Here is a 15,448-nt window from a genome sequence, read left to right on the forward strand (position 1 = left end):
CAGTGGTTGGTCTTTTGCTGTTCATGGGTGACCGTTGTGGAAGAAGACTTCTGAACATGGAAATTTTGAAATGTTCAGTATTAGCAGTAATTCCTTCCTTCGTGATGACTTTCTGACATACTATTAAACCTATTGGAAAGTTTTATGTTGCTCTGTATATGTTCTAAATAACAGAGTCTATTAAAAGGTAAAGATAAAAAGTTGCTGTGTGGAGGTTCCTTTTGAAACTGTTGCAGTAAATCTGAAATTCGCATGTGCATACATGTATATAATTGCTCAGATTGAATTGCTGTGATTTAGAAGCTTGGAATTTTAGAACATAATTTTTTAGGTCTGCTCTGCACTTCCACATAATTGCATTGTCTTACGTAATTTGCCCCAGCAGTTTTGATAGCTGCTTTTTTCATAGAAGAGTGCAAAGGAAGCCGCAGTTGCTCAGCTGAGGTCAAAATTGGGTCAATTTGCGTGTGTATACTCATTTACATATACATCTCCTACCTTTACTAGGAGTGAGGATCTGAGAGTCCAGCAACAATTAAGAGAGTTTTAACACTGAAATCCTTTTGCAGATGTTTGATCTTTCTGTGTTGACAATGAACGAGCCTCCTTGTATTGAGAACTAAAAAGTTTAGAAAAAAAAAAAAAGCCCTACAGCTTGCTAGCATTTAGTTAAGAACTCAAAAATGAATAGTATCATTAGGGAAAAAAAAAAAAAAAAAAAAAACAGGGAAAAAAGTAGTTTTCTAAAGGTTTTGCAGCTGTTGATAGGTAGTCTCTGTCCTCATGGTATAATACCTGCTTTATTTATTGTGCTATAGATCTAAATGCTCATTGCAAATATTCTTTGAAAATATTCTCCTTTGCTAGCTTACAATTACTGAAGCTGCACTTGGTATTATAGACAGGTTTTAGGAAGGGGAAAGGAAGGGGCTGGGGAGGTTGTGAATTGCTTTGCAAGGAGAGGACAATTAGCAATATATGTATGCAGTGTGTTTATTAAAGAGGCTGTTACGAATCAGGACAGAGGTTGCCTGCTAGAGAGAGACAAGATCTTGGACAGGAGTATGGCTGAAGGGGTGTCTTCTTCCCAAACATCTGTTGTTAATTCCCTGTTCAGAGCATGGCTTCCGCGTGATGACACATCCCAGTGAGATGAAAAGTAGGTAGTAAGACTCTATCAATCATATAAATACAGAAATAAATTTATGCAAAATTATTTCATTCTAAACTGTCAGATTCCGTAAGTGTACAGTCCAAGTTAGTTGGGCAGCTTCCTTTGGAAATCTTAAAAATACAGGTCTTATTTTAAGTTAATCAAGGTATAAGCATTTAGAAACTGTACTTTCATCTTTGATGCTTTTTCATTCAAACTGCAGAATGCTTATACTTATTTGTGTTTGGAATTTTGTCACTGGTGTGCTTTTGGGCAGAGGTGAGATGTCGAGTACCCTCTATCCCATAACTGAAGTACGAGAAAGGATGAGAGGCTAGGCACTCGGCAATCTGGAATTTGACCTCTCTTTCCTAACTATTTTAGCATACTAATGTCAATACTGGTTCACACAAGATGTCGTTACAGCCTATTAGACAGTAGGAGTGGAAATCAGATGAGAAAAGAGAGAGTAAGGAAGAAGCTTAAGTAAGAGCTGTTATTTAAGCAAATTTCTCTTTACTGTAATTTTCCAGAGTATGAGGTTGTGTCCACTGAAAATGGAGTAAGTGATGGTGAAAAGGAGAAATCGATTATCACTACAAATCAAACCCATTCTACTGTGGAAAACCTAAAACCTGACACAAGGTAATTAAATAATTAATTTTCTGAGTTAATCCAACTAATTTACACTCTCAGTTGTCTGCCACTTCAAATGAAAATACATATCTATAAAAGACCAAAAAGAATGCTTTAGTTTTGCATCCTTCTAAGCTAACAGATAAGACACATCTGAGGAATCTGTAGGAAATTTCCAAGAGTATTTATGGTCTGGACAAACTGCAGTAGTGACCTGTTCTGTCAGGAAGATTAACAGTCAAATGTAAGAAAATTTACTGCTTTTTATCAGATTATCTCTTGAATTTAGCAGATAAAGAAAAAATATGAACACAAGAAACATTAACCTGATATATGGGATCAAGATTTATATGTGCGGTTGTCTCTCTCTGGGGTTCAAGGATACTGGGCACAACTGACATAGGCTGCTTTCTTATTTAGATGCATGTTCATTCAAATACTGGAATGCAAGTTGGGCCACTGTATGAAGCTTGACTATAGCATTGCACCATGGAGAGGAAAGATAACATTTGTCCTGTGTATGTAGTTTTCTTTTAGTGTCTCAAAACAGCTGACAAGTTAAAAATGTGTCAGTGAATTCCAGTTGATGGAACTACTACAAATAAGCATTATCATTCTTCTAAAAAAAAAAATCTCATCAAAAATTGTTCTTTTTGTGGTAAAATTCAGAGCAGGAAAGAAAACCACTTGACTTCTGTTTCTGTTGGTTATTGATTGCATCAGAAAGTTAATGAATGACATGTTTTTTTCCTGTAAGACCATCCATTTGGCTTTGGTAACTGGATTTTTCTGTTTCATATAAACTGCCCTTTTCTATTATTATCTTTAAATTGGCAACACAGAACAAAATTCGGCATAGAACCCATCTTGAACCTTTACTTTTAGGCAATGTGTGGTTTAATCTGGGGTGTTGGTTCTTAGCTCATGTACGTGTGACCTGCAGCTCCTAGAGGAAGAACGAGGAACTATTGCAGAAAATGGAAGGGAAGAGAAATGGAAAATAAAAGCTAGGAGAAATTGTAATACCCAAAAAGAGCTTCTTTGAGAGACTCCAAAACTGTTAAGATGGGCTCGAATTGGTGTGTATTGCATCAAGATTATCTGTTATTTCTTAAAGGCTTGTGGCTTGTCAAAGGGTGAACTTGCAGCTATGTTGTTCTGTCTTGTTAAGAGACAATTAGGATATGTTACCAATACAACTGGAGACCAAGCATGAGTTTCCTCAATCAGTTCCTCAATCAGTTGAGAAGGCTTAAAAGTGACAGAAAAACAGTGTATTTCTGGAGCAGTGACTAAGGCAGTAAGTGCCGCTAAACTTGTCAGGCTGTGCTGTTTGTGTTTTCATTTCAGTTCTGATTTTGAAATAATACAGTTGCATCCTTGAAAAGAACTGTATGTTCTTTATGAGTTTCTCCTCCATTACCCGCTTGAATTCTTTGAGTCACATATGGTGGCAGAAATAGGATGGATTTGGTTAAGCGTAGAAGAGACGTGGAAGCAAAGTCCTTGATACTAAGAGCAATGTCCAGATGGCCAAAAGAGAAATGCATTTTTAGACTGCTCTTTCTTCAGAAAAGAAGCAAGATGGAGGCAGGCAAGACCCAGCTAGAACCACTGGAAAGGTCGTAAGGAAGGCAGGAGCTATGCAGAAGCAGATAAGTTGATTTTTAACTTTAATTAGTAACAATTCTGTCAATCCTGTGAGGGGATTTTCAGGTTTTGGTAAGCAAGAGCAGACCAAAGACCATGGAGAAAAGCTGTATTTTGGAGTGTGAGTTTTGTTACGAGAAGCTAGATACGAGATCAGTACTCACCAATGGAGGCTGACTGGAAACATTAAAGGGTAACTTCTCACTGATGGGGTCATGGCTACTGTCCCCTTCCCCAGCCCCCAACCTCAAAAGGGAAAGACAGTGGAAGTCTTTCTGGACTCATAAGGTCATTGCCAGCAATTGAGAAACGTTGATACAAATTGCAGTGCTGCACGTCCCTCAAGTCTCACAGGATTTAAAGGATGTAAAGTCCTTCTTAGAGTGGCTCTGATTTATTACTCTCATTTCAAAATGTGTGTTTCCTAATTTTGAGGACACCTTCAGAGCTTTGTCAGAAGCACAAGAATTTGTTACTGTTACCATTTGAATCCAGGCTTGTTGGCACACTAAATTCAGGGAAAATAGGTGATTTAGACAGCTGGCATCGTGTAGACAGTATCAGTGTTGCAAGGAATGGCGTATGTCCGTAATAAAAGTCTCATGTCTGTCAGGAGATGATTGCTCACTAAATGAAGAAAACGGACCTGTGGACAAAGCTGACTGAAAATAGGACGAAGAGAGACAATGAAACCCAGTTCAATAAATTAATTAACAGGTTCCCTGAAATGTCTGCAAATTCATCAAGTAATACATTAAAACTGGGAAGCAGACTTTTCCATAACTAGACTTAAAGCTGCAGGAGAGGTGGAGCTGGGAAAGAAACTTGGAAGAGAAAAAGAAATCCCTCTCGCAAATGATCAACATTTACAAAACTACCAGCAAGTATATGGAAAGAGATATGCTTAGTAGCAGAAGGTGGATTAACAGGGCAAGAACCTCTTGGCCTTGAAACACTTTGGCGAAGCTGACAAGCTGAATTCAAGAGTGTATTTTTTCCAGCTTTCCTGAAGCCATCAGTGAGGCTGTGTGAATCCCCTATGCTGCTGTGAAGGTTCAGTGTGTTCAGAGCTGAAGACAGATGAGGACAGATCTAAACCAGACAGACCTAAGCAAAGACTTTCCAAAAGGAATAAAAATGTTTGTGAATGTGGTATCTCAGTCTCCACGGGTAAATTAACCAGAAAGATCCCCTAGCAGCAAGACAGTTCAAGCCTGTAATTCTCCAGATGTGTGCTCCTGAGGAGCAGTACATGACAAAGATAGCCTGCAATCACGTTGCCCAAGGTCTGTCATCCTGTTGAGGTAAATCAGGTAGGATATGTTAGTGCCTGGCCCAGAAGCTAATGAGTTAACTGCTCACGTCCAGCAAGAGGGAGGCAAGACAAACAACTCTTCAGTGTGAAGAGGGCAGAACAAGCAGCAGGGAAAAACTGATCACGCTGTTTGTTTGCTTTTCTCTTTTACATTCTTCTTTCAAATAGGTCATACTGCTGCACCTCTGGGAAGCTCTGCAGTAAGCCAGACACCCGTCTTTCTTTGAGCTGGCCTTTTGACAAGGCAGCTTTTAAAGATTAGGAGTTAATGGCCAGACTTTGGATATTTAAGAAACTTGGACAGTGTTAGGGAGGCAGCAATGAGAGACTCTTAGTCTCACATGAAAAATTGCATGTGTGACTGCAACTGTCAGTAAGTACAAACATAGAAGTTAAATGGGATACAAATTTCTCTGAATCAGAGGGTTACCATGTAGTATTCTGTGTGTCCACTTAGCTGTCTGAAAAGTGACTAGATCCAGAAAAAAATGAACTGGCTGAAAAAGAAAGGAGTTCTGACTTCAGTACAGTTATCAAGTATTTGATTTTAACAGACTTATACCGTGCTAGTATTGAAATGAAAACGGACTTTCATAGGCATACAACAACTTGTGAGGGTTACTTTTAAACAAATGAAGTTGTATATATTATGACAGTTTGTCATATCTCATTTGTCTTACAAGCTCTATGCCAGCTTTGTGTGTTCTTGGTGACTTGATTGCAAGACATCAAGACTCTGCAATGAAAGTAAAAGAGTGATTCGAAAATCTGTCTAACTGTGAGGACATACACCCTTTAAATAAATGTGGGGCTCAGTCAGCTGCTTGCCAACACAACTGCTTGATTTCTTTTTTAAAAAGGGGTTCTAATGGCTCCTGTACAATGTGATTTTGTTGGAGTGCTCAGATCCCTGTTTTTTGCCCAAGAAAAGGCACGTTGTATCCATGCCATTCTCTTGCAGTAAAGCATGCCTGACAGTTAACAGCGTCACATTCATTTAAAGGATTTTTCCTTGTAGGATGAGTACATTGGCCTCTTTTTCACCTGGAGAATTGCCAAGCGTGATGCTTGCAATATTTCACTATCACATCTTAGAAAACTTCTGATAGTTTAAGTAATCTGGAAAGTTCAAATCTTGATATCCATTATTTGGTTGGTCAGAGTTCTTGAAACTGCTGTTGTTCCTGGCACTAAGGTGCTGTCTGAGTCCAATCTAGAAATCTGCTTAATTTCATTTGATTGTAACTTGTACCTGAAGTCTCTCAAAGCATGTAGTGTGGTTATGCTTTGTGAGCTAGATAACTATTTACATATACAGATAGCTAATTGGGTATAACTGATGTCTGAAGAGGAAAATGTTCTCTTGTTTTATGAATGTCTTCTGCTTAAACGTTTCTATTATATATGTGCTTCTGTGATCTAATAATCACATATACACAGCTGTGGATTACAACTTTGTACTGCAGTTAGCTTTTGTTACTCTTTATGTTATTTCCAAGAATTTTAGAGTAGATCCAGGTCACATTTCTCAGCCCTCTTTTCAGTATCACACTTAAACCCACACCAAATATTTTGCAGTTTTTGCCACCTTTATGCTTCAATTAGTCCTTCACTCATTAAATGAGTGAAACAGCCAAATTCCATTCATCCTTCTTCTAGTTAGTCTGAACCAAGTACTGAGCTGCTCAGTTTTTACTCTCTTGTTCAGGCAGTGGGAGTCTGTAGCTACTGTGCTTGTTGATCGACCCTGAGCAACCTAATGTAACTTTTAAGTCATCCCTGTCATGAAAAGGGGCCTGGATCAGATGACCTTTGTAGGTACTCTCCAAGCTAAATTACTGTATGATTGTATCTTGGGGGTAGCTTCTGATCTTGTAAATCTCAGTTTTGCCCATTTTCATTAATGCATGCTGAAGTGGTTTTGTGTGTTAGTGCAAATGTCGTTCATTTCTTATCAAATCAAAATGAGAGAAAGAGATGTGCTAGTATGAAGTAATCTGTCAGTTTAATTTTTCATCCTCCACATGGAAATTCTGCAATTTTTACACTGAGAAAACTGTCACATTTTTGTTTCAGAAATATACCATTTATTCTGCTTGGAAAACAGTCAAAGCGGAACTACAGGACTGATCGTTTTGGTTACAGCAGTTACAGTCCAGCTTCCAAGGGGTCATTTGATGAGTGAGACCTGTAATATTCCATCTAACTAGTCATACAGGCCCCTTGGTTTTGAGTTTCCTCACAAGGCTGCTCAAACTGGAACTCCTAGTTTCATTGGCATTCCCAGGACTCTGTGCTCTTTAATTATTCTTAGTTTTACATTAAAAACTGCCCTTAAAAAGAAAGTATTGCAGTACCTTTTCCTACAATGATAGTCAAACAAGATCTCCCATGTGTGAGCCAAGGTAAGGTTATTATCCACCATTTTCAGTATTTCACTCCTTGAAGTGCTTGTTTGTAATAAACCTTAAGAGGCCTGAGGTAGAAATGGTCTTACTGTGGTTTTTGTTTTCGTGTGTAGTGATGATGGTGCTTATCTGCATCTTCTGCTCTGTTAAAATTGGTTTCACTGACCTGCAGTTTTTTCACGGACCTTTTCTAGCCTAGCATATTAAATGCAGATGTTGTTATTTTTTCACTTCCAATTCTATTTTCCCATTTCCAAGGGAATTTTCGAGTTGGGTTTTTTTACTAGTTTTGGAGTTTTCTAACTCCAAAAATTTATTTATTTTTTTAAGTCTTCCAGTCATCTGATATAGTATCATTTTGTCTTTTTCTGCTATTTCTGCTGGTTACTCTGCCAAAATATGTAGTTCTTATTTCTGTATTCCTGCCCTATCTTGAAATATTTTTTTTAATTAGGTGTACATTTCCTCTTTCATTCTGGTGGTTTGTTTAAGGTCAGTCAAGTTCATAGCACATACCACTAGTGTCCAGGAAATTTTGCTGCTAATTTCTATACAAGCCTTCAAAAAAGAGCCTGAATATTGTTGAAAACAGTTCTCATGCATGTTTGTGTTGGCAGTAATTGGAAGGTAGTAAAGAAAGCTATTAAGACTGCAGGCAGAGATGTGCCAAATAGCTCTGGGGAAGTTCAGGTAGCCATTAGAGGATGTATCCCACCAGCCTGCTGGTGTAGATTTTTAATAAATAGAAAAAAGGTATTAATAAGAATAATGAGAAACAAAAATCCTGCAATGTTTGCATTCCACAGCTTTTTAAAACTTCCCTTTAAGTACTGATCCTTTGCCTGGTTAAGTAGTTTGGTGATTTTTAAAAACATTTTGAGTGGTCTCTCTTGGACTTCTGGGTTAGATTGTGTCCCAAGGCAAAGTATATTTTGAGCCATGAAGTCTCTTGAGGAATACAAATAATAGGAAATGTTAAACATAAATAAATAAATAACCAACTATCAATCTAAATAAATTAATAAATCCAAGGCCCCCCCAAAAAAACAAAACCAAAAATCCCAACCAACCAGCCAACCAAAACTGTGAAGTAAATGTGAAACGTGCAAGATATATGCACGTACCAAACTGTTTTTAGAATGTGTGTAGATGATGGCCTTCAAAAGTTTTTTCATGTGACTTACAAAAGGTATGAAACAAAAAAAGAGAGAATGTTACTATAATTTACTCAAAGGCCATACCAAGTAAGTCTTCAACCCTTGACTGAATAAGCTTTTGGTGCATTTATACAGAATAATTGATACCTACCTGCTCATGCTGTTATTACCATTAACTAGTACTGTTTTGTATTACAGTTAGCACCCAAAATGTGTTAATCACATACAAGGAAAAATATCTTTGGATGCAGAGAGCTTAGCTTTTAACAGCAAGGGTCAAGGGATGAGAACTGCAGCGAAAGTTACAATGCAGAAAGTGGCAGAAAAATGCTGGAGTTTTTGTACTCTTTATTACAAAAGTAACAGGTTTTTGTACTAAATTGCATGTTGATGTCAGGGTTCATGGGTAAGTATTTCCCATTTCTCTCAGCCCTTCTTCCAACTTGATTAGGAGAAAAACTCCTCAAACAAGCCCAGCGCTATTTTTTTCTTTCTTTTTTCATCCCTTTCTCTTAAGCCTAGTTTTATTTGCTATGTCTGATTATACTGCTATCGAAGCACAATATGCAGAGACAGAGAAGCTCTATACATCGAGGCGGTCCTGCGTGATTGTCATCTAACCACCAGCATCTCCCCAGCAATTGACCTGAAGTCCCAGGGCTGTACTCAGCTGCCTCAGTCCTCCTATTATGGTGAAAATCTCTCTTCACCTATTTTCAGTTCTGCAATCTTCAGTCTTCTCTTTTTGCATGATTTGAAAAATGCAGGAGCAGCTGTGTCTGCCAAAGTTCCATGTGGAATAGCGATTTCCTATGATGGAAAAATACACTCTGCACAGTAATTACTATAAGTCAAGTCCATTTAATCTGCACAAGGACTTTTATTGTCTTATGCAGTTTGGGAGGATTTGGGAGGCCTAGTCTCCAAACTTTATAGGATAACAATCTTATAGATGCTGGAGGTGTGACACATGTTGGACTGCTGCACGTACTGGGTAGCAGAGTTTTTGGCAGTATAGGCACACAGACATGAAGATGGAATATAGACTCCAGTTTCTCTTGAAGAAGTCTAGCTAAGAGGTAGACATGGGATAATCATCATGTAGCTTTCCTGTTTCCCTTCATTAACTTTGCCCTACATACTTTCTTGAACCCCTAAGCATTTTTTGCCCTTCCTTGTGGTATGTATAGAAGTGCATAAGATTACAGCAGGTACCCTTTTTTCTTACATTTGCTTTGGTGTTGTTTTTTTTTTTTTCACCTGACACACAAAAAAGGAGATTTTAAATGGTTTTCTATGAAGAGAGCCACACCATGGCTTTAAATTTAGTTAGATCTGTAAACTCTATTAATAAACTGTGAGCCCAGTCTAACTTCTCCTTTCTTTCCCTTTCAGTTTTCAGTCAGGTAGTTACTTCTCTTCATCTCCAAAAGTGGTTAGTAGTTGTTCTTGTGCTGTTGCAGCCACTGCTATTGTTTCAGGATTGAATTTGGCAGAGGAAAAGGAGCCTGTGATGCTCAGGCACCTGTAAAAACACCTACCACAAAACTGTAAAATTGTATATATTTTAGTTTTTAAAATTTGCTCTTTATCATTATTAATAGGAGGCTCCCCTAATTGACTAAGCTAAACTTTGGACATTTCTGTATTACTTTCCTTTTTTCCGATTTTGGTTATATGCTTCCATGAGCTGAAATCTCTATGTGTAGATTTTAGTTCTTTGTTTTATTCTTGCTGTAATTTTTCCAACTGTGGTTTGATCTTTTGAAGAAATCCTAGTGGTCCCTAGACCACAATTTGAAAAATACTGCTTGGAAAATATTTAGTCTTCAGTTCTTGCGTTAGTCTTTTTATGGAGTTAGAGAACTGATGGGCCTAAGTTTATCGACTTAAGTTTTTTGGGAAGAGGACTGTTTCCTATGAAGAATGTTGCCTAATACAACTCAAAGTAGGGCATATCAGCTCTGGAGGGCTATATTTGTACAAAAAGCAGAAAAGTACTTAAATTTGTTTCAAAATCTTCCGCCATCTTGTCCAGCTTGTGATTTTCTGCCTGACAGAGGCATGTAAATCCAGTTTGCAAAATCCGTGAAACTCTTACATGCATACAAAGAGGCATAAGCAGATTATTATTGTCCATAAGGTTGAACCATAAACTCCCAGAAAAGTAATAAAACATGCCATGTTGAACTATCAATGATCAAAAATTGCAATAATAGCTCTAGATAAGGTGTTCCTGCTGTGAAGGAAGCAGGAAAATTTCTTTGGAGCCTTTTATGTCTAAGCATGCATTAATTTCTACATTGTCCACAATGTATCTTCTAGCTATTACTTTAAAACACCCAACGTATTAGCAAATCTTCATTTACGCTTCAGTGATTCATCAGAAGGAATATTCCAAATGCTGAGCTACAGATCTCTGCATAATGACCTTTCCTACCAGATGAGAATACTTCTTGACCAAAAAAGTTACTGTGCCACATATCTAGTGCGAATATTAACTGCTCAGATCCAATTTTTAAAAGCATGGATTTCGTTAAACAGTTTGAAGTTGATCATGAAGAAGATTTTGTGTCTAGAACTTATTATTTCATTTATTGTTTTAATGTCTCTTTCCTACAGCAGGGTAATAGGAGTTGCCCAAAAAGGTTTTGCAGCATGTTTGAATAAATGTTCAGATTACTCCTAATAGACATTTTAAAGCTCAAAATAGATGTATGTTTCACTTAGAAGTATTCACAAATTATCCACAATGCATCTGTTGAGCATACCAATCTTTGTCAGCATTTCCTTTAAAAATGAAAAGAAAACCCTAGAAATAAAGGCAATTGAATATGTAAGCAATTTCAAGGTTAAATATTGTCATGGAAGTACTGCGGATGGAAAACAGTTGCTCGGTACTGCACGATTAGTCCACTGAGGTTAATTAGTGAGCTGCTCAGGTTTTTCAGGAGCCAGGAAGCAACGAGAGGTAATCCAAAGCTTGGACTGAATTATTCCGTCTCTTGTAGGGACTTGCAAATGGGGTTTACAAATTTCCAACTGTGCAGAGAGTAGTATGTGTTTTTTTTTTCTTTTGAAAATTGCTGTTTGGGAACGATTTCAGCAATACATTACAATGCCGTGTTACAGTCATGAGCTACCAAGTTATCACTGGTAGGTGATCCTCCTCGAGTCAAGAGCTGGATGTTTAATTGCCCATTCCTGGGATTCTCATTTTGCTCTGTGTTTGGTCTCTAAATATTAGGGCCCCTTTTCCAGGCCTGCAGTCCTTATGACTTGTGTCCTATGGATCTGTCTGGCTGATGAAAAAAAAACGCCCTGTGTTGAGATTCACGCAGTGTATGCCCTCAGGACACACGTAAAGCCTCTCTGTAGGCGGCATGCGTGGGACAGATTATTGCTCATAGCCCACGGGGAAGGCACGAAGAGGGTGCTGTTGTCGGGGTGCGTACATGCCACTTGTGGGGGCGCCTCGGCAGGCAGGGCGTGCGGGTGCCCCGGGGAGGCACTGAGCTGTCGCTGAGCTGTGCGGAGATCCCGGGTGCCGCCAGCCTGGAGCCAGGAGGGCTGAGAAGCGGCTGGCAAGGGTGGCGTGTGCTGGGGGGAAGGACATGCAGAGTCTGTCCCTGGCTCTGCCCTGGATGTAAGATCTTAACTGCGGCCTGTGTCCGCTGTCCGCCCTTGTAACTCTCTCCTGCCTCATCTGTCTGGCGTCTTCTGTGCAACATTTGTAGGTTTGCAGCTGTCTTTCAAGAGCTGTTTACCTAGAGCTTCTAATCGAAAGGGTAAGTTTCAGCTGAGCTGCAGTGTTAGAAGCAACCTTGTCTGGCCCGCCCACCACTGTTAATCAAGTATTGCGGGGTGGGAGAGGCTTAAGCAGAGGAACTTGGCTTGGATTTTTTTCTTCCATCTTGTTGCATTTTCGTAGCACTGTGTTTGGTTCCCAGCACAGCTGTGATGAAAAGAGATCACGAGGTAACTCCGGTACAGACCGGTGGTGTGTGACATAACTGTGAAAAGATAAGAAAGAGACGCTGCGCATCTTTTCATTACTTCATGTATTTACTGTTAACATATATTCAAGCCATTGGTTCTTTGCCTTCGCTGAGCTCCTCTCCTGGAAGACAGGCCCTGTGTTTCACCCCTGGCCCTTGTCTGTCACTGTCGGTGGGCCTGAGAGGCACTGAATTGGAGGTTTGTGTTCTTATGAATGAAAAATGTGCAAATAAATAGCGATGCGCTTTACTCAGTCTCTGCTCATCAGATTGCTTATGACCTCTCCTGAACGGCTCCCTTTGCCAGAATTGAAACTGTGTGTGTGAGAGGAGACAGACTTAAACCAGCAGTGCACTAAATCAAACGTTAATAGGATGTGTGCGAAGAATTATCAAAAGGACTGGGAAATTATGTGTTCAGAGGGGCCTTGGACAGTTAGGGCAAAGAATGTCTCAGTGTCTTCAGATCAAGAAATTAGGCCTCTTTGTTCTTCTCCAGGAGGCAAGTAGCACCAAGGTGTGTGTTGGCAGTCTGCTTGCTCCAGAATCTGAAAGAATGCTTGGTTTGAAAAATCTTCAGCTCTTCTATTTTATTCCCCAGTTATGAATTCCACGTGAAACCTAGAAACCCTCTTGGTGAAGGTCCAAGTAGCAACGTTGTGGCATTCAATACTGAATCAGGTAAGAACTTCCAAAGGCCTGACCATCATTTACAGTGGTTCTAGTATCCATGGATGTGTGAAAGGCTCTCTTGCTGCATTTTGCATGTTGCTTGGTCTTGCTCTTTACTGTCTCCAGATTGGCTTTTTGCTGCTGAGCATGTTACAGTAGTGCCTGGAAGGTCAGCCTCAGACCAGGGCTATGCTCTGTGAGGATGTAAGATGGCCAGACTGCAGGAGAAAAAAAGATGACCCCAGAGAGTTTGTCTGGTGTTCGTTATGAAGAAACTAACTTTATCCTTAGAGATGGCTCAGTCATTTAAGATTAATATTCCTGACCTTTTTGTGCCTGTCAACTCATTAATGACTTCTGGATGGGGAACATAAGGTTTTTCTTTGAGCTGGTGTGTTTACAGGCATTTTTTCTACCTGTTCAATAAGGCTGCTGTATAATAGTGTGATGTCTTTTGGCTGAAATAAGAATTGAGAAATAGCAGTTGGGAAAAGTCGATGTCCCAGTATGTCCTCTTCCATCCTGTTTACTCTCCTGTGAGACTGTTAAGGAGGTATATACAAACCTATTTTGCTCATTGGTTGGTTCCCAAGTTAAGTCCTATCTGACGCAGAGGTGAGAATCAGAGAGTGCCTTGGCTTTCCCTATTCCAGTTCCCCATGAGGCTGACTACAGTTGACTTGTTGGCTTTATACAAGCAAGATACCATCTTTTGTGCAGAAGTGTTTATTGCTTGATAGTACTTAAGGACCATGTAAAACACAAAATGGATTTAGCCTTTTTAAAAGGACTTTCTCAGTCTGCATTTTGAGCTGGGTTTAATAATGTAATAGTCCTCATCTAGTGCTGTCAGTGATGGATGAGAGCTTTGGCTGAGCAAGGGATTAGTCAGGGAGTTCAGACTATGCCACACGTATTTAAAAACTGTGAATAAACTCTTTGTAATCCTAGATTGTTAAAACTGAAAAATGTTTATGCCAAGTGCAGTTTTCATGAATGACAAGGCTTGTGTTCTGTCTCCTATTTAGCCTGGACAAATCGAGTGGTCAGTTTTATTTTTTCTTAATTGTGCACATCCATTTTTCACTTTTGGGCTTTCACAGCCAAGTTTTGTGTGGCAAGTATTACAGAAGGGTCCTTTTTATTGTTTGTGTTTTGAAAGTGAAATTTTTAAAAAGATGCAGTAGAGTTAGGTTTTGCTGGTTACAGGTGTAAGCTCTTTACTGGAACTGTGTTTGACTGGTATCATCTCACAAATAAAATTTTTTAAAGGTCATTGATACTGCAGTTTCACATAAGAAATGTATGTCTTTGAATTGAATTGAATTGAATACAAAAGTGAACTTTGCTTCCAGAACTCTTTGTTTCACCAATTACAGCTTATATCGACTGTAGAAAATCACTTACCAATGCTTTTCCATTGAAATATTGGGAAAGTCCGTTTTACAGTGTCTGACTGAATGTTTGTTTTCTTCCCCCAGCGGACCCAAGAGTGAGTGAGCCAATTTCAAGTAAGTGTTTTATGTATAGTATAGTGTCTTCAGATGAGGAATTTTTTTCAGAAATGAGATAGCATAATTTTACAAGGCGGGGGTGGCTGTGCTGCACCAAATGAACTATGGAATTCACACATGATTTCACTCCTTCCACCCGTACCCCTGGTAAGGAATCCGTGCCAGGCTGCTTGTTTACCTGAGTGGAACGCAACCAGCGTGGTGCGGGGCTCCCACGGCAGCTGGGATGGCTTCAAACCAGTGTACACAAACGAGCCAAGGACGGCCTCGTGTTTTCTCAGTCTTGTCATTAAAGCAAAAGACAGCTCTGCAAAATGAATAAGCTACTCCACACCTTTTAAGTGAGTTAACAGAGCACAACTCGGACGATACTATTTATCTGCCATTGTGTTTTAGAGACATTTTCTGCTTCCGAAGGCTTGATCAAGCTCTGCTTTATTAGGCCACTTGCTGTCTTCGGCGGGAGGTGGACTGAGCCTCTGAAGTACAGCTGAGACCGCTCAGGCAAATTGCCTGAGCTTTTGGCGTTTGTCACGGCATCGCTCTGACAAACACGGAGACACCATTTCTTTCCACACAATTCACAACACTTAATTTCGAGGTGTATTTTTGTTAAATCACATGCAATTTACTGCAAGTTGACTGTCCTGGCTCGAACCCACTGAAAAACGGTGACTGCATCACACCCTTGGTAAATGAGAGTTTTGCCCAACGCACAGACATTGCCCCCCTAACGAGGTCCTAGAATGAGCTTGTTGCAGACTGGTGCCACACACAGAGAGCAGCAGTTCACTGCATCGGTCACATCTGCACCCTATGGTGCTTCCCTGAAGTATCTTTCATGTTCAAAACGCAGGTGACTGGTGCCATGGTGCACTCTGCTCCATCAGGGTTTCTAATTCTATTTGCTTGACTGCATTTGTTGTACATAATTTTGTATGCAGC

The 15,448-nt window shown here is 39.5% G+C and overlaps 1 protein-coding gene across 1 annotated transcript in view; it reads left to right on the forward strand.

The window, feature by feature from the left end:
• The window catches only part of LOC104356765 (ABI family member 3 binding protein), a 167,546-nt gene that overhangs the window by 144,151 nt on the left and 7,947 nt on the right, over positions 1-15,448 (forward strand). The window contains exons 58-60 of the mRNA XM_042788519.1: positions 1,687-1,798; positions 12,919-12,998; positions 14,471-14,500. Coding sequence (XP_042644453.1) covers positions 1,687-1,798; positions 12,919-12,998; positions 14,471-14,500 — 222 coding nt within the window. The remainder of the gene's footprint in view (positions 1-1,686; positions 1,799-12,918; positions 12,999-14,470; positions 14,501-15,448) is intronic.

The sequence above is a fragment of the Tyto alba genome, unplaced genomic scaffold (assembly GCF_018691265.1).
Source record: "Tyto alba isolate M040663 unplaced genomic scaffold, T.alba_DEE_v4.0 Super-Scaffold_14, whole genome shotgun sequence".
NCBI lineage: Eukaryota > Metazoa > Chordata > Aves > Strigiformes > Tytonidae > Tyto > Tyto alba.